Genomic DNA, 20,804 nt, shown 5'->3' on the forward strand with positions numbered 1-20,804 from the left:
TAATACTGTAACGTTAAGACGTGCAATAATAACCAATAATTCATTTTAAGATTACAAAATTTTGTAATTACGAAGGATGGAAAAGCCAATCTTGAAGGATAATTAGGCAATATCGCGAAGCAACGCTGATGTAGAACGTCAACCAGTTTTCTTACCCTCCCTTCACTTCTCCCTCTACTTCTCAACTCATCCCTTCACTCACTCACTCACTTATAAACTTTTTTACTCTCCTCTCTGGCTTATAGTAATTAGCTGGGAATCTACTTTCATCGAGGACAGCAGCAGCAATAGCTGCAGCCGTAAGGATCGAGGCAAATAACACGGGGATTCCCTCAGACAGACTAATAAATATTCAATACAAAATAGTTTACCATAAAATATATTTATATTTTATTTAAAAAAAAAAAAAAAAAATAGATCAGAATTTACATAATTGCATTAAATTAATGTCAATAAATATACAGAATTATGTAATTTGTGTAAGTGTTAAAATGTTAATTGTCTAACCAAGATCGTTGACGTTTAGGTTGTTGAGCTAGAGGAATAGAATAAGAATTCAAATTATCGCTATCACTTAATTCTGAATTATCATAATTTGTATCAAACTTACGTCGTCTTTTTCTTTCCACTGTAACCCATCCGTCATTCCTGTCAGGAGATTGGGACTGAGGTGGATTTCTCCATCTTGAAGGTAACGTAGGTGGATTAGGATATTGATCTGGTATTGAAAGTTTTTGCCCAAGAATAGGACGTCCTGGTGGCCCTAAACGAGTTTCTGGCCCTAAGTAAGCACTCACTAGGTCATCGGAGGATCGTAGTTTTGAAGAAACTGGATGGTCTGGATACTTTGGAGCTTCATGCGACCTGGCGCCAGTAGCTTTAGAAGCTGGAGTTATTTCAAAAGCCCCTGAAGGCGCTTGGAAGGTCTTGGAATGGATATTATGATGGCTCGAAGGACCTGGATTGCTTGCCATGCGATTATGATATGATTTTAACACTGGAGTAGGTATTGGCCAGTTTTTAGAAGGTGCAGAGGGTAATTGTAGTGATTTTGAAGGATGCAAACGTTCTGGATAGTGATTCGGCAAATCGGGGTGGCTCGAAGGACCAAAGTGACTTTCTGAGTGACTGCGGTGTGATGTAACTCCAGGGGGAAGCGGTTCTTGGAAGCTTCTAGCAGGCATCGGAGGTACGTGTACTGATTTGCTGGGATACGGACTCGCTGAAAGGTATTTTGGACCATCGGGATGGCTCGAAGAACCAAAATGACTTTCTGAGTGACTGTGGTGTGATTTAACTCCAGGGGAAAGTGGTTCTTGGAAGCTTTGAGCAGACCTGGGAGGCATGTATACTGATTTGCTAGGATACAGGGCTGCGGGAGGGTATTTTGGGCCATCGGGATGGCTCGAAGGACCACGATAACTATCCAAAGGATCTGGAAGTCTTTCTGGTGAGTGTGGCATCGATCTAGGGACACCTGGAGGTGGCAAATGATGCATAGGACCTAAGTAATGAGGTTCTGTAGGTCCAGTTTCTCTTTTACTTGAATCATAACGGTCATGTCTGTCACGTCTATCAAAGTATGGTGGTCTTGATGAAAGTGAAGGATTTCTCCAACTGTAAGCGTAATTTGGTCTACGAGAGTCTTCGCGTGATTTATGATAACGATCTTGAAAGGGATCACTAGGATGAACGGGAAGACGCCAATTTTTGGAAGATGGCCGATCTCGGTGTCTAAATTTATCTGGCTTTTCTGTATGTGTTGTGTCAATATTATTTATTATATCTAACAAATCTTCAGATGTATTGATCCTTTCATCCAGCTTACTGGTTTTCAGGTCCTCGATATAGTTCTCGCGCTCAATTTTGTGGCCACGAGCATCCTCGAAGGCTAAGGGCCAAAATATTTATTATAAACCTTTACAATCTCAACCAGGCAAGGGATCGAACTTCAGTTTCGAACTTTAGGAAACATTTCGCTATTTTCGGAGGAAAAATTACGGAAACTAGAAAACTTACCTTCGATAGCATCGATCACGTTCCAGCCCGATTGTTGAGCCAGAAATCTGCAGACCAAAAATCCCGTGCGATTGAGACCGTGGGTACAGTGAACGCCTATAACTTCATCTGTAACCAAAAAATTTACCGGGATCCTTAAAAAACATTATCTAGAGAATTATATTTTTTTAATTAAAATTGATTAACGCATCGCATATTAATATTAATAATAATAATAAAAATAAAAAACTAGTGAAAGTAATTCAAGAAGGAAGTAGTCTTAGTTGTAGATGTACGAGGAAAAAATGCAGTTGTAATCTGAGAGTAGTCGTCGTTTATATGCCTCCAGGCCAGAGAGGACATTCTTATTATTCTTATTATATATATATATATATATATATATACATATATAGTAATATCTTAAAACGCGAGGTCATCTTGTTGCTGTTGTTGTTGTTTTGCATGTCAGTAATTCATACTTTCATATGTATCACAAGCTACTACAGCTAAACTACGGGGACATTATTCTGAGAACACGTCAGCATCTAATGCATAATCTAGAGCAACGAAAAAAAATATTAATAACAAAATCATTTATTCCGCTCCTCATAATCCTTTTATCGCATTATTTATCTTGTTTTAAATTCATAGCAAGTTAGAAAATTAATTCTTTTTTTTTTTCTTGAAATTCAATTATCGCGGCCCGGGAAATAATTGGATGGCTTGTATTTTTGTGACAATGCTTGGGTCTAGATAAAAAGTCATGAAGACCTTTTTTGGAGGGAATTTAATTTGCTATAAATTTATTTCTTTTACATTTTTTAATATCTGCGATAGTTTTTACGTAATTCGAATTAGAAGTTAAAAAAAAATTTTTTAATGAAATTCGCCCATTTTGACCCTGTTCCGGGTTTTTTTTTTATAGATAAACGGAAATAGACAAGTCTGAGGTCACTGATTGGAAGGATTTGTAAAAACATCAGGCGGATCTGAAAATTCATTTTTGTGAAATTTTGGAATTTTTAACTTTTGGAAACTGGGACTAAACTTAACAACAGATTGGTAAGAAATTTGGTGTGTGAGTTCCTTTGTACTAGAATAGAAATGGTCTAGTTTGAAAGCAATTGGTCAGGTGGTTTTCGGTACGACCGATGGAAGCCAAAAATCCATTTTCGAAAGGGAGCTTTCGGAATGATCGTTTTTTTGGGATTATAGCTAAACTAATCATCAGATTAATTTGAAATTTCGTGTGTACATTCTTCGATACTCACAGAAAATAGCTGCAAAGTTTCAAATCAATTGATAAAGTAGTTTCTGAATACATCAATGGAAGCTAAAATTCAATTTCAGAAAGGGCGCTTTTCGAAATTTACATTTTTGTAGATTGTGACTAAACTAACTCTCAGATTGGTTCAAAATTTGGTGTGAATACTTCTTGAACCTCAAACAGAAATGCTGTAAAGTTTAGAAGTGGTTGATCCAATAGTTTTGTTAAAAAATCAAAAAAACCTAAAATTCAATTTTGAACCCGCTGTTTTACGACTTTTACATTTTTACGTCTTTTGACAAAACTAAGCTTCAGATTGGTTTCAAATTTGGTGTGTGGCTTCTCAGATACTCAAGTTAAGTAGCTGCCAAGTTTAAAAGTAATCGATCTAGTAGTTTCTTAAAACAGCCAATGGAACCAATTCGTTTTGAAAAGGCGTTTTCTAAATTTTTCATTTTTTTGGTTTACAACCAAATCAATTTGTAGATTGGCTCCAAATTTGGTGCGCGATTCCCAATGCTCAAATTAGAAGCCAATCTACCGCTGGCTTAAGAATATTTCCTACCAGTCACTTGTAAAATTGAGAAAGGATATTTGTAAATTTACTAACCTCTACATCAGTGGTTAAATTTCAATAGATAATCTCGAGTCGTCAATGCCAGAAATAATTAGTAACAAATCTATAAGTCGATTTGAATTAATCGAGGCCTAAGAGCTAATTGATGACACCGCCTCCGCAATTTTGTACATTTGACTCCCGTTGAGCCGATACCGCGATACTATACTCAGCCCAGCGGGATATATGTATTTGCTGATTTTCTATACGGGTCTCTCGATATTCTGGTAATACACGATGGGTGGTCAAATGGATGAAGCTGAATAAAAATATACAAACACTGAAATGTAAGACGATAAGACCAACGAAAGTAGCACAAGTTATTCCCACATTATTCAACAAATCCTCCATTAAATCACACATATATATTTATTTTTTCATTTAATTTTTGTTTGTCCTATTAAAGATAACACAACATTCGGAATTAGACATTGAATTAGATAAGATAGTAAATTTAGTTGAATATTAAATTTAAAACTTGTGTCCAGTTTGACTACTGCAGAAAATACTAAAGTGCCCCGGGACGTTGTTAATGTGGCAACGTGATATATATGCAGCAAGAAAATGAGAAGGCGGTTTACAGGTTCAGTAGCTCAACAATTTTGTTGAGAAAGAAAAAAATAATAATACATATTCGAGAATATACAATATGTATTACGTTGTTGAAACGAGAAAACGTTAACGTCAAGCATTAAATCTCAAGAAATTAAGTATTGACAGCTGAGGGTTAAAAGATGAAATGTGTGTGAAGATAAAAATTAACTCAATGGAGAATGGGTTTTTATTAACGAGAATTTAACTACGAGGATTTTGAAACTAAGATCAGAATTTTAGCGTTAATAGTTTGGGAGATAAGTGCATTTTTATATATGCGGGCAGCATGCACCTTAGGCTTCTGCGGCAAATGCAACTTTATAAAGGCTATTGTAACTGAATAGATTGTAAATTGTAAGTTGAAACGGGTTTTATGATCAGGGGTTACTAGAATAGGCTAATTTATTTACTGTGGCATCACGAGCCTTAGGCTCTTGCGGCAACTAGCACTTTTTATTAGTTATTCTAACAAAATACCTACGATTTAATAGTAAAACAGAATATTTAAACTTTTAAAAGAAAATAAACTAGATAAACTCACGTTGGTAGCATGCGCCTGAGGCTACTGCGGAAAACAAAACTTTATAAATCTTATTTTTATTGCATACATCGCAAGTTGTCAATAGAAATTAGTTTAGTCGATGGTGGATTATTTAAATATACTAACTAATTCACGGTGGCAGCACGAGCCTTAGGCTTCTGTGACAAAAGGCGACTATTATTGATTATTAGCTGTTATGATTTAGTATAAAAGTGAATATTTTAATTGTAGTCATAGACACATTGAATTACATTGGCAGCATTAGCCTTAGGCTTCTGCAGCAACTTTTCACACTTTCTATAATTAATACTGACTAAAATAGTTACGATTTGACAACAGAGGAGGATATTTGAATTTTCAAGGTAAAATAGAGCAGACAAGCTCGCGTTGGTAGCATTCGCCTTGGGCTTTCGAGGCAAACGCATGCTAATCACTCACTCTCACTTAACAACTTATCAATTATTTTTCTATGATAATAAAAATTAATTTTTGAGCAAAACGCGTCAAGTAAAAGTGAATTTATTTACTGCTGTTGGCAGCACTGACCTTGGGCTCACGTGGAAAAAAATCTATTTTCTAAACTTTTCTATATTTCTCACAAACTATTCGACATTTTTAGATGATTTTTTTTTTATATTTTTCCGGCAGTCGCCGGCTATATAATACAGTAGTAAAATTATATATATATATATATATATATATATATATGTATATATATAAAAAAGTAAACTTACAGAATATCACGCCCACGCGTATCCAACGGAGCGTACGCGCGAGTTGTTAATTATCTGACGCCGTTTATCAAACATATGAGAAGAAAGTTACTTGTAATACACCTTGGTGTCCTTATTCGATTAACGTTTATTATGTATGATATCGATTAGATTTTTTTTTTATTTATTTGAAAAAAAAAATTTATGTATTTATATATATATATATATATATATATATATATATATATATATATATATATATATATATATTCACTCATGATAAAAAAATTTCAATTTCCCGGAAATAGTTTCCATTGGGACGAATTTGTTAATGAGAAGGTTAAGAATGTGGTGTTGTTAGAAATATATAAAAATATATGTATATAGGTATGTATGTATGTATATGTATAGAATCTAAGTAGAGACTAATACATGTAAGAGAGAGGAAAAAAGGTGAAGGAGTTGAGTTATATTATTCTCGACGCATTCCAAGTCGGCGAAAGAGACAACTTGAGAAGGAATAATAAGAATGAGGATGAGAAAAAAATATATGAGAAGATGGAGAAGGAGTTGGACCACCACTTAGCATTTATCAATGACCAACATGCTCAATATCGAGTATCTAGCGAGCTCAACCTCGAGAGTCCTCTCCAATAAAAAATACTTTTTAAAATAAAAAACTTTCCACTTTAAATTTAAGTAAATAAGTTTCTTTGTTTGCGTAGGGCAAACCATTGAGTTACCCATTGCTCAGAGTTGTTTGTGATACATTTTTATAAAATCTGCGGGAATTTTTTGTCGAGATAATTTTTGGGCAAATGGGACACTAGTTTGGGAATAGAGACCGAAAATGTTTAAATTCGGGAATTCGGTTAGAGGGAAATTTTTGAGAAATTGCTGAATGGAGGTATTGTGCTTCTGATTTTGAGGAGAGGGAGTGTAGGAATGATGAATGTGAAGTGTTAAGGGAGGTAGATATGGTTAAACTTGGCTGGAGTCAATTTTCGCGATTTCGTTTTCAGAAGGCTCTAGGGCGCCATAGGGGACTATTTGTTTCAATAGGAAGAGGTTTAAATATTGCGGAGAAAATTTAGGGGAGGTTTCTAGGTCTCTTGGGGAATGGGAGAAAAAATTTTAAAGCCAAACTGAATGTTAGTTTGGTCACGCGACACAAAAATGTTAAAATCCGTAATTTCGGTTTTTAGTAAATTTTCCGAAATTCGTCGAATAAAGGTATTGTGGTTTTGTTTTTGAGGTAAGGAAGTGTAGGAATTCTCAAATTCAAGTGTCTAGGGTGGTAGAGATGGTTAAATTTGACTAGAGTCATTTTTCGCGGTTTCGTTTCCAAAAGGCTCTAGGGCGCCATATGGGGCTATTTGTTTCAATAGGAAGAGGTCTAAATATTGCGGAGAAAATTTAGGGGAGGTTTCTAGGTCTCTTGGGGAATGTGGAAAAAAATTTTAAAGCCAAACTGAAAGTTACTTTAGTCACGCGACACAAAAATGTTAAAATCCGTAATTTCAGTTTTTGCTGAATTTTCCTTAAAAATTTATTGAACTTGAATTATTGACTTTGTGGCTTCTCTATATCAGAAATCACATGATCTAAAAACCAATAGATGATATTAATCTACTAAATAACAATCTATATATTATTTCCCCCAAATAAAATAATTCCCGGCCTTATTTAAATAAAAAAATGGCGATTTAACGTAAGAGTCTGCTCCGACGAACTAAAATCATTTTATTTGAAAGTTTACCTCCTTGTATTTAATAATCGCGTTTGTTTAAGCAAATAAAGAGTCTGGTATTTGACGGTCGGGAATCGGTCCCTCATTTCCCCGAGGCCATCCTCCAGTCCCATTATTTCCTTCCTCGATAATGAAACGCTCACCGAATTGACGAAACATTCAAAGCAAAACTTTTATTTTATAAACTACTTGTGTTGCTCTGTCAGTAAACTAAAATTTCCTAAAGCCCCTTGTAATCTCCATGTTTCACAAATCCGCCAGTAAGCTTTATCAATCACCTGCCTTGAAATATCTCCAGTACTTCAACTTTCAGAATAAACATTTGTTATTGATTACAATATAAATATCACTCATAAGTATTTAAATTTTTAAATATCACGTACCAGCAACCCCGTCTCTCTCTCTCTCTCTCTCTCTCTCTCTCTCTCTCTATATATATATATATATATATATATATATATATATATATATATATATATATATATATATATATATTTGTACATACATGCATACAGTAGTTACTAACGTCAGTTGAAAATAAAATAATGTTTTACTTTCATGTTTCATTCCTTGGCAATATATATATATATACCATAACACGTATATCGTGTTAGTACACGCATATATATAGTTAATGGTTATAATGGAGTGTAAGAGTAAATTGGAAGCATCAACAAAATAAAAACCTTTCTCATATATATATATATATATATATATATATATATATATATATATATATATATATATAGTACAGTCATACTAACAAGTATCGATACAATAGCGCTTTAAATAACAAATTATCGATATTTTAACCAATAAATTGCTTTTAGAAAATTATAATTTATATATATATATATATATATATATATATATATATATATATATATATATAAATATTTTTTTTTTTGTTACTTACCATCTTTTGCTGATTCGACGAATGCTTCCATTGCTCGGTAAAATCTGGAAAAAAAGTCAATTTTTTTTCAATAACAAAATACGGAAAGATTTTTTTTCGGAAAACTTTGGGAAAAATTGAAGAAAATTTTTGTGACGAAAAATTTGATTCATTTTTTTTTCGGGAATTTTATGACTTGGAAAAATTTAAAAAATGCGAACTGTATAGAAACGGCGTGAAAAAAAAAGTTTTTGAAAAGTAATCTCTAATCTAAAAATTTGAAATTGATGAAATTTGAACCCGCGAAGTTTTCAAATTTTGAAAAATCTCATTAAATATAAAAATTATTACTTAAATTAAAATTACACTTGAACTATCAAATTTACACAAAAATTCCTCATAACATTTTTTGTAGAGAATTAAATTCTCTACAAAAATACTCATTAGCATTTTCCTTCTATCTCTCATAATTTCCTCACAATTTTCTATTCAAATTTTCCATATCCAAATTCGAGCCTTCAAATTTTATACGTTCCAACTTTGAAATCAAAATTACATCCAAAATACCAAAGTTACTCAAAAATTTCTCAGGACCTTTTTTGTAGGAAATTAAATTCCCTACAAAATCACTCCTCACAATTTTCCTCCTATCTCCCATAGTTTCCCCACAATTTCCATTGAAACTTTTCCAGCTCCAAAATTTTGAATATTTCCCTAAATTTTTTCCCCCTCCTTAAAATCAAAATATCTTCCAAAATATCAGAGTTACCCAAAAATCTCTTAGGACCTTTTTTACAGACAATTAAATTTCCTAAAAAATTTTCCTCATCCATTTTTTCCTTAGCCCAACCATTGGCTCAAAATTTTCCAACTTTTCACAGAAACTCCAAAAAGTCCTCAAATTCCTGTTTCATTGCCATAAATTTTGGCTCAATTGAGGCCGCAATTAAAAAAACTCCGGGAAAAAGTTGTAAAGTGTAGAGTAAAAATACATTTTTTCCTCTGTATACATTTATATATAATACAGTTGGTTGTAAAGAAGATTTAAAGATAAAGAGAGCCAGTAATAATTCAAAGGGGTGGTAACCCCTTATTTTTGAAACCCAAAAAAAATTTAACCTTTTTTTTGACTCATTTTTTATTACTCTTCTACAACATAACCTGCGTACAAATATATAGACGGCTTATTAACGAATTAACGCGAGTCAATAAATTATCGCGGGAATTTCAAGTCTTTTTTTTGCGATTCTTCAGCGGAAGCAAAAAAAAAATAAAATTATAGACTAAATTTGTTTATTGGTTTTAATTTTTCTACGTCAACTATTTTTCTCCTGTTAAAAATCTATGGTCGATCTATTCTCGAAAAAAATAGTTACAAGCTACGGCAACTCGCGGTCTAAATCATAATTTAAAAAAAAAAAAAACCGTGACCCACGTGGCCTCCGCTCATTATTACCCTTTGAAACACCTGCCGCCAGAGTTCATTTCACGGTTACCATTCACACTTATTTAATGCTCTAATTAACCTTTTCATTTTTATCTCTATCATACCTTTTTTTTTAGGTTAATATTTTTAAATTTTTTATGCGGTTACTTTAAATTAGAATTATAGGTTAACCGTTGAGTTTAGGTAAAAAGTCAAAGAGACCTTTTTTGTAGAAAATTTTATTTCTGATAAATTATGTCCTATACATTTTTATCATATCTTTGATAGTTTAGCCACAATTTTGAATATATATTAACTCATATTAATCTAATGTTTTTTTTGGAAATAATTATATATGTATATATATATATATATATATATATATATATATATATATATATGTATATATATATATATATATATAATAACATCACGAATAAAATTTTGAAATTAAAAAAAAAATGTCACAATTCCGAAATTTTTGGAAAAAAAAAAAAAAAAAAAATTGCAGGTGACCACACATGTAATGGAATTTAAATAAACCTGTGCTACGTAAACGTCAATTTAGTTATAACTATTTTTTTTCATATGTATTATAAATTTATATTTATAAAGACATTCACTTAATATAAATATATGTATAGATATATATATAGACATATATAAATTTATTTTAAAATCATAGACTCCGTGAAAGTTTAGGTTTCAAGAATTTTTATTATCGTCTTCAATCGTATCCACACATACAAATTTATTCCTCTTTCTACTCTTCGTAGTACACACATGCCCCCCCCCCCCTTCTTTTACACACATGCACACGTAGTGTAGAAAAATAAATAAATTCATGATAAATTAATTCAAATTTTACAACTAAAAATATTCAATTATATATATATATATATATATATATATATATATATATATATATATATATATATGCATGTGTGTATTTTTTAAAAAATGCATTTTATTGATTGATTAATGATAGCATCGATTATATAGACACTTATTGATAAAAAATATGAAAAAAAAAAAAAAATAATTTAATTTTAATATTCAAATTTATACTGAATCAAATTAAATATATATGTATATATCTATATATTTGTTCGTCATTTTTCAAGTGGCGCCGCGGCGCTGTGCGTTCATTTTCTTTTTATTATTTTAAATTTATATATATATATATATATATATTTTCATTATTTTCAATATCGATAAATCATTTTTTTTTTATTTTATATCAATGCATCTTCATTCTTATTATATTTATTATTATTAATACCAATTCATGGATAATAATAAAAATATCAGTTGGCTTAATTTATTTTATTATTTTTATTGTTCAATAAATTTAAGGGATCGTGAGATATTGATTCATTATTTAAATCGACAAATTAATTTAATTTTTTTTTTCAAGTTCTATCAACTCTACATATATATATATATATATATATATATATATATATATATATATATATATATATATATATATATATGTATATATGAATCAAGAATTAAATTCTCTTTCGAATGAATACCCACATGATACATTTATTCCAAACCTTTGAAAATTGATATAAATATTGAGTATGTGTGAACAGTTCGAATTTTCGAATTATTTGAGAATTGTCGAATAATTTGAAAATTTTCGAATATTTTGAAAATAATCGAATTTATAATGGTATCGAATAGTTTTACAATTTTCGAATATTTGTAAGTTGACGAATTATTCGAAAATATTCGAATAGTTTGAAAATTTTCGAATTATTTGTAAATTTACGAATTATTCGAAAATGTTAGAATATTTTGTAAGTTTACGAAGTATTGGAAAATTTTCGAATAATTTTAAAATATTCGAATTATTAGTAAGTATACTAACTATTCGAAAATTTTCGAATATTTGGTAAGCTTACCAACTATTTTAAAATTTCAGAATTATTCGAAAATTGTCGAATAATTCTGAAATTTCCGAATATATTGAAAATATTCGAATTTATAGTGTTATCGAATAGTTTTACAATTTTCGAATATTTTGTAAGTTGACGAATTATTCGAAAATATTCGAATAGTTTGAAAATATTCGAATTATTTGTAAATTTACGAATTATTCGAAAATGTTAGAATATTTTGTAAGTTTACGAAGTATTGGAAAATTTTCGAATAATTTTAAAATATTCGAATTATTAGTAAGTATACTAACTATTCGAAAATTTTCGAATATTTGGTAAGCTTACCAACTATTTTAAAATTTCAGAATTATTCGAAAATTGTTGAATAATTCTGAAATTTCCGAATATTTTGAAAATATTCGAATTTATAGTGTTATCGAATAGTTTTACAATTTTCGAATATTTTGTAAGTTGACGAATTATTCGAAAATATTCGAATAGTTTGAAAATATTCGAATTATTTGTAAATTTACGAATTATTCGAAAATGTTAGAATATTTTGTAAGTTTACGAAGTATTGGAAAATTTTCGAATAATTTTAAAATATTCGAATTATTAGTAAGTATACTAACTATTCGAAAATTTTCGAATATTTGGTAAGCTTACCAACTATTTTAAAATTTCAGAATTATTCGAAAATTGTTGAATAATTCTGAAATTTCCGAATATTTTGAAAATATTCGAATTTATAGTGTTATCGAATAGTTTTACAATTTTCGAATATTTTGTAAGTTGACGAATTATTCGAAAATATTCGAATAGTTTGAAAATATTCGAATTATTTGTAAATTTACGAATTATTCGAAAATGTTAGAATATTTTGTAAGTTTACGAAGTATTGGAAAATTTTCGAATAATTTTAAAATATTCGAATTATTAGTAAGTATACTAACTATTCGAAAATTTTCGAATATTTGGTAAGCTTACCAACTATTTTAAAATTTCAGAATTATTCGAAAATTGTCGAATAATTCTGAAATTTCCGAATATATTGAAAATATTCGAATTTATAGTGTTATCGAATAGTTTTACAATTTTCGAATATTTTATAAGTTGACGAATTATTCGAAAATATTCGAATTATTAGTAAATTGTCGAATAGTTTCAAAATTTTCGAATTATTATCAAGTTTCCAAATAATTTGTAAGTTTTCGAATTATTCGTATTTTTCAAATTTTCCAAAAAATGACAAAAAATTCAGAAAGTTTCGAATAATTCGAAAATTTTTGAATAATTCGATTCCATTGAATTATTCGATTCGACTAGTTATATTTGATTCGATTGTCTCAAAATTTCCATAAATTAAATTTTTCAAAAGTTGTAACTTTTTGAGCTGTAGCCCGAATGTAAAAAGAAAAAGACTTTTAATTGTTCTGACGCCTGTAACTTTTGAAGGATTAAACTTACGATAATTTCGAAAAGGACTAAAATTATGGGAAATTAAATTTCCGATCCAAAAGTCATATATAACATATATTTATCTCATATATTTCAAAAGATATTGCGAATTAATGTCAGAGGTGTTCGGTAGAATGTTTTTTTGTTAATTTCTGGGTTAGTGAATATTTAAAAAATATATATAGAGATAAAAGTGTGGGCGGTTGGCGCCTCGCTATGTACAATGTCTTTATTTACCTGGACATCTAACATAGGTGTTGTTGTGTTTATGTATATCACGTTTCGTATTACCGAGTCATACATTGATATTGTAACGTGAGAATACGTGTTGTGTCACCGCAATCACGTGTAAAGTAATCGAATTTATAATTTTATATTTTAAATTCCAAATTTAAATTCAAATTAAATTTACAACTTTTTTTTTATGTCAGGCTTTTTCATTTTGAAATTAAATTATTTCTTACATTTTTTCGATGAATTCTCAGTAAATGCGGAAATTTCGTAAAATTAAAATATTTTGAAATTTGAGGTGAAAAAAATTTTTTTGATTGAATCAAAATTACTAGATTATAGAATTTTTATAAAAATTCCTCAGAATTTTTACTTCCAATCAATTTTGTAAGAAGAAATTGCCCAAAATTATAAAGTTTCATAAAAAGTATTTAATTTATATTTAAGGATCAAAATCCTCTTAAAATATCAAAATTACCATTAAATGCCTCATAACCTTTTTTGTAGCTCATAATATTCTCTACAAAAAAGCTCCTGATAACTTTTCTCAAAACCCATTACCCGAAGCTGTAGAAAGTTTTTGAACTTTTCTCAAAATAATTATCGCACCATAAAATACTCAATTTTCTTAAATACCAAAATTCTTCCTCAAATATCAAAATTACAACAAAATGCCTCATAACCTTTTTTGTAGCTCATAAAATTCTCTACAAAAAAGCTCCCGACAACTTTTCTCCAAACCCATTACCCGAAGCTGTAGAAAGTTTTTGAACTTTTCTCAAAATAATTATCGCACCATAAAATGCTCAATTTTCTTAAATACCAAAATTCTCCCTCAAATATCAAAATTACAACAAAATGCCTCATAACCTTTTTTGTAGCTCATAAAATTCTCTACAAAAAAGCTCTGGACAACTTTTCTCCAAACCCATTACCCGAAGCTGTAGAAAGTTTTTGAACTTTTCTCAAAATAATTATCGCACCATAAAATGCTCAATTTTCTTAAATACCAAAATTCTTCCTCAAATATCAAAATTACAACAAAATGCCTTATAACCTTTTTTGTAGCTCATAAAATTCTCTACAAAAAAGCTCCCGACAACTTTTCTCCAAACCCATTACCCGAAGCTGTAGAAAGTTTTTGAACTTTTCTCAAAATAATTATCGCACCATAAAATGCTCAATTTTCTTAAATACCAAAATTCTCCCTCAAATATCAAAATTACAACAAAATGCCTCATAACCTTTTTTGTAGCTCATAAAATTCTCTACAAAAAAGCTCTGGACAACTTTTCTCCAAACCCATTACCCGAAGCTGTAGAAAGTTTTTGAACTTTTCTCAAAATAATTATCGCACCATAAAATGCTCAATTTTCTTAAATACCAAAATTCTCCCTCAAATATCAAAATTACAACAAAATGCCTCATAACCTTTTTTGTAGCTCATAAAATTCTCTACAAAAAAGCTCCTGACAACTTTTCTCCCAACCCACTACCTAATCGCCAATTCTCAATTTTAAATCCTCTCCTGCATCAATCCATGATTAATTAATAAAAAACCCATAATTAAATTCCCATAAATTATACTATTACTTTATACCACCCAAGTAATGTAAACCGTAACATAATACCTCAAGATAAAAATCACTTCACCTCGACCGTGGCGACATTACGGTAGCGTCATCAAACTAACACAGTAGTTGACATTCTGATAATAATCGTGATACTTATCGTGACAACCATGATAATTATTACATGATGCAGCATAAAGTGCATTTAGTATTAAAAATAAACATATATTTTCATATATATGGATAAAAATGCGTGGGTATAACCTGAAAAACTTAACCAACAAGTCGATAATTAAATAAAATAATTTTTTTTGACTTCTTGTTATTAAATCTCTTCGAATATCAGTAATTTTTATTGACTTGCGGTTTTATTGATTAACAAAAAAAATACATAAATATATTTGTGTGATGACTGTAGCCATCTGTCACTGTTTTGATGCCTTAGACTGCCAACAAGAGGCGTGTTAACCTTTGCACGGCGCCAACTTACGTACGCACGCTTTTGCTTCGGCCTTTTGGTTAGTTTTTTTTATGGATTTTTTATTATTTAACTTGGCAACCCACACGCACGATAAATTGTTTGTAAGACGAAGTAAAAGATAAAGTTTTAAATAAGAAAGAAGTGGTTTCTCTCACGCAAACTGCTTTGGGCAACTGAACGATGACTGTTTAACACGACTGCTGATCTCCGATGCTCAGCTAATTAACTGTCGTAAATGTCTAATTATTTAACAAATTCTCCAATCATTTTTTTTTTTCGCAATTTATATTTTTTTCTTTTTTTCTATGAATGAAATTTTAGCTTGATTGATAATTATCTTTCTTTACTCTAACTTTGGAAGCTTGACGAGCTAAATAATCTCTATATTCGGATTTAGCACATCGAAATACATGAAGAACACACTTGATTTCTCAAAAAAATTTTTTCAGTGCATAACTGCATTTTTTCATGATTTTTGGTATTTTTGGCAGTTTTTTGCAATTTACTCTAATTTTGGAAGCTTGACGAGCTAATTAATCTCTATATTCGGAATCAGCACATCGAAATACATGAAAAACACACTTGATTTCTCAAAAAAATTTTTTCAGTGCACAACTGCATTTTTTCATGATTTTTGACATTTTTGACGGTTTTTTGCAATTTACTCAAAATTTTGCGAAAACTATTGATGATATGAAAAATTTCATGAAAAGAAATTTTTAGGGGATTTCATTTCCTACAAAAAAGGTTCTGAGGACTTTTTTGATATATGAGATATTTTTGTAGAAATTTTGATTCAAAATCAGTCATAAGTAAAAATCTTAACATTTGATGTTTTTTTTACATTCAAACTTAAATTCTGAGAAAACTATCATAGATATGAGAAAATTCAATAAGAGAAAATTTGTAGGTAATTAAATTCTCTATAAAAAAGATCCTGAAGCATTTTGTGATATATTTAATATTCAAGCCATAATTTCTATATTTCTAATAAAAAAATTCGTAATTTTAATTCCGTTCCAATTATCCGACAAAATTTCGATTACAAAATTTTTCAAACACTTCTGCTGCCTCAAATATTGATTTTTTCAAAAAAGTCACCCTAATCACTTTTACAGGAAATTTTCCTCTCTACAAAAAAGGTCCTTACACATTTTTCCATATCTTCAATATTTAACCAAAAATTTCCCATCACATTAAAAGTTCCCCTAAAAAATTGAATTATCTTAACTCACCTCAAAATTTCCCGTCGCTTAGGAATACGTTTCCCCTCCACCGGAATTTTCCTGTACTCAACTCCCGCATCAGTGAACTCCTACATCACCAAAATAATAAACGTAATTAATAAATATAAAATTTTTCCGTTAATTAATTATCGACAGCGCTTTCTCTTAAAAATTCAGATAAAAAAAGAAAACGATCCGATGCTCGGCGTATTAAAAAATGTTGACGAAAGGATAGAATAAGAAAGGGCTTTTTATTAATAAGATCGAGATAAAAATATAATACGTAATTTTTATCTCTGATTTTTTTTTTTTTTTTTTTTTTTTTTTATACAGAACCTGGAATTTTATATTGAGATAAAAATCAATCTTTTGTTTGTTCAAAAATCTCCGCTCGTTTTTCTATATGTATATATTTTAATTATTTAATTATCATCTCTACTATTTATTTATTTATTTATTTTCTTTCAAAGGACAGTTGAGAAATATTTGACTATTTGTTATTTTAATGCCGTCCCATTAAATTAATTAATTTAAATATTTTGAATAATTAATTATACTGAGAAAAATTTTTTTTTACCTTTTTGTTGTAATACCGTGTGGTGTTTGTGAGGTCTATTATATATTTAAGTTTCGGCACTTCTTTTAATAATAATTCTGGTGTAAATCTAAAAAGAAAAAAAATAATTTTTTTTTTTTTTTTTTTTTTTTTTTTTTTTGTAAAAAAAAATTGAACTTACTGATGGTTTTCAGGTAATTGCCTGATTAATCTCTGAAACAAAAAAAAATATATACATAAATATATATATAAATTTTGTTAAAATATGAGGATTTTGATTTTCATAAAAAATTCATGGATTTTAAGCTTTGAATAGAAATTTTGAGAAAATTATGGGAGATACGAGAAAATTTTATGAGGGGAAATTTCTAGGAAATTTAATTTTCTACAAAAAAGGTCCTTAGGAATTTTTTGATATATTTGATATTTTAGTGGGAATTTGGATTCAAAGTCTGTCATATAAAAAAATTTTGACATTAGATGGTTTTTTCAATATTGAATGGGAATTTTGGGAAAACTATTGGAGGTATGAAAAATTTTATGGGGAGAAATTTTTGGGGAATTTAATTTCCTACAAAAAAAGTCTTGAGGAATTTTTCGATAGATTTGATATTTTAGTGGGGATTTGGATCCAAAGTCTGTCATATAACGAAATTTTGACAATTTTGAGAAAATTATCAAAAAATAAAAAGTTGATAGGGAAAATATGAAAATGTATGAAATATATATGAATATTATGATCTTGAAAAATGATCACATGAGAATTTTAATTTACAAAATAAATTTCTAAGATTTGTTTTCAAATTTGGAATTTATTAATTAAAAGTTAAAATAAAAATTAATTGAAAATTATTCAGTGGCCATTTTGCCTATATATATATATATATATATATATATATATATATATATATATATATATATATATATATATATATATATATATATATATATATATATATTAAAGGGGAAAAAATGTATCTGATTAAATGTATTCAATTTCACGATTCTTTTCATTTGAGTATATATATATATATATATATATATATATATATATATATATATATATATATAGGCATATATTTATATATATTGTTGGAACTAAATCAGGATTATATATCGACAAAGTATTTGGTTTGTAACGCATTGTGCGTAAATACGTTTATCCATGTGTATGACAGAACCACTTTCCTGATTCAGGAGTAACAAAAAAAAAAGAATATATATATATATATATATATATATATGTACGTGAAGGACAATTTTTTTCCTTTGAAAGGAACTCTGATCCTTTGACAGTATCAATTGATATGAAATACATATGTATATATATATATATATATATATATATAAGTGGACATTATTAATATAATGACGTCATAAAATAAATTCAATTAACAATTTTTATTAATTTTAAATCATTGTCAAAAATTTTCAAAAAAATCGATAATCGAAATCAATACATCGATTATCGATTACAAAAATCGATATTATTCTTAATTTTCGTAAAATTTAATTTCATACATTATAATTCTCAAATATTAGTTTTTCAAATCGATATATCGATTATTTAAATCGATAGATCGAGTATCGATTATCGACAAATAAACGATTATTTAACAATTGTAATTTTTACGATTGAAATTTAAGTACTGAAAAAAATCGACTACAATTAACTCGATTAAAAAATCGATTTCCATGAAATCGATATATCGAACCATTCAAATCCTTATTTTTGAAATTTTTTCAAAAATCCATTTTAATGCATTCTAACCTCCAAAATATTTATTTCTAATTCACCAATCGATATATCGATTATTTAAATCGATATCTCGATTATCTCCAAAATTTTTTTTTCCATATTTTTTTCTATTCCTGACTACAAAAATTACCAAAAAAATGTTGAATTAATTAAATTAAAAAATTCTGTCCCAAAAAAAAAAAAAAAAAAAAAAAAAAAAAAAAAAAAAAAAAAAAAAAAAAAAAATTGAATAATAATAAAAATCTATTAGATAATTAATAATATCTCATAATCAACATATAACACAAATTATAAAAGTGGGTGTGGATAAAAAAATAAAAATATATTTTTTCGCTAAATTGAAATTCATATTTTACCCTCACCCCCTTCCCCTAGCATTCAACCACTACCGCTATCACTACTAATAATACTTCAGTACGCGACCCCATAAAAAAAAAATTATTATGGGTGGGCGCTCTCTACTAATATTAATAATGGGTTTTAGTAATCCAGGGACCCCATTCGATTGACTGGGCGTTTATAAGATCGTATCTAAGCAAAAATTATTTTTTTTTTTTTATATTTTTTCGTTCTCAGCTCCGTCAAATAAAATGCATTTTAAAAAATCTATACTTTAGATACATTAAATATATCATCTAATTGCAATTTATGATTATAAGTATAATGATACATTTATTATAATTAGCAGTTAAAATTAATTACTTTTCAATTATTTTTTTTTTTTTTTATAATTAAGGGGGAATTTCGTTCTACTCAGTTTTTACATAAGAAATGGAAATTGTGGGAAAACTATGGGAGATACGACAAAAGTTGTGAGATATGATTTTTTAGGAAATTTAATTCTCTGTAAAAAAGGTCTCTTTACCTTTTTTCATAAATTTAAAATTTCAGCGGGAATTTTGAATTTTTTAATGCAGGAAAATTCTGGCAGAAGTAAAATGAGAAAAATTTCGGTCTGGAAAACTTTGAACTGAATTTTTGAGGAAAGTATCAAAGATATGACAAAAATATATGAGACCGTTTTTGTAGGAAATTTAATTTTCCATAAAAAAGGTCTCTTTACATTTTTTTATAATTTCAAAATTTAAGCGGGAATTTCAAATTTAAAATTTGGAAAAATTCTGATGAAAATAATTTAGAAAAATTTCAGTCAGGGAAACTTTGAACTGAATTTTTGACAAAAGTATCAACGATATGACAAAAATATATGAGACCATTTTTGTAGGAAATTTAATTTTCCATAAAAAAGGTCTCTTTACATTTTTTTATAATTTCAAAATTTAAGCGGGAATTTCAAATCTAAAATTTGGAAAAATTCTAATGAAAATAATTTAGAAAAATTTCGGTCAGGGAAACTTTGAACTGAATTTTTGACAAAAGTATCAACGATATGAAAAAAATATATGAGACCATTTTTGTAGGAAATTAAATTTCCTATAAAAAAGTGCTCTTTACTTTTTTTCATAAATTAACAATTTAAGCGGGAATTTCAAATTTAAAATTTGGAAAAATTCTGATGGAAATAATTTAGAAAAATTTCGGTCAGGGAAACTTTGAACTGAATTTTTGACGAAAGTATTAAAGATATAAAAAAAATATATGAGACCATTTTCGTAGGAAATTAAATTTCCTACAAAAAAGGTCCTGAGCATTCTAGCCGTAAACTTGATAGGAAAGCCAGTAGAGCCTTATATATATAGAATATGGTAGAATGAAAAATGTGAATTTATTTTCTGATTGTAATTAAAAAAATTAACTGCTGAATAAAAGTAATTAAAAAAAAAAAAATGTTAAAACCGGTAAGAGATGATATCTTGGGAGGCTAATGGGCAA

The 20,804-nt window shown here is 28.6% G+C and overlaps 1 protein-coding gene across 3 annotated transcripts in view; it reads right to left on the bottom strand.

Annotated features, from left to right (window-relative positions):
• Positions 1-424: 424 nt before the first annotated feature.
• The window catches only part of LOC103574749 (WAS/WASL-interacting protein family member 1), a 38,391-nt gene continuing 18,011 nt past the window's right edge, over positions 425-20,804 (bottom strand). The window contains exons 3-9 of one of the 3 annotated variants that reach the window (XM_014442258.1): positions 17,394-17,425; positions 17,234-17,321; positions 16,666-16,745; positions 8,396-8,439; positions 2,020-2,127; positions 611-1,891; positions 425-535 (exon numbers count right to left, since the gene is read on the bottom strand). In XM_014442258.1, the coding sequence (XP_014297744.1) occupies positions 495-535; positions 611-1,891; positions 2,020-2,127; positions 8,396-8,439; positions 16,666-16,745; positions 17,234-17,321; positions 17,394-17,425 (1,674 nt within the window). In that variant the 3' untranslated portion in view covers positions 425-494. Of the gene's footprint in view, positions 1,892-2,019; positions 2,128-8,395; positions 8,440-13,033; positions 13,041-16,665; positions 16,746-17,233; positions 17,322-17,393; positions 17,426-20,804 lie in introns of those variants that run through there. The other 2 variants (XM_014442257.1, XM_053741657.1) reach the window with 2 other exon arrangements.

Source organism: Microplitis demolitor, chromosome 9, assembly GCF_026212275.2.
Source record: "Microplitis demolitor isolate Queensland-Clemson2020A chromosome 9, iyMicDemo2.1a, whole genome shotgun sequence".
NCBI classification, from domain to species: Eukaryota; Metazoa; Arthropoda; class Insecta; order Hymenoptera; family Braconidae; genus Microplitis; species Microplitis demolitor.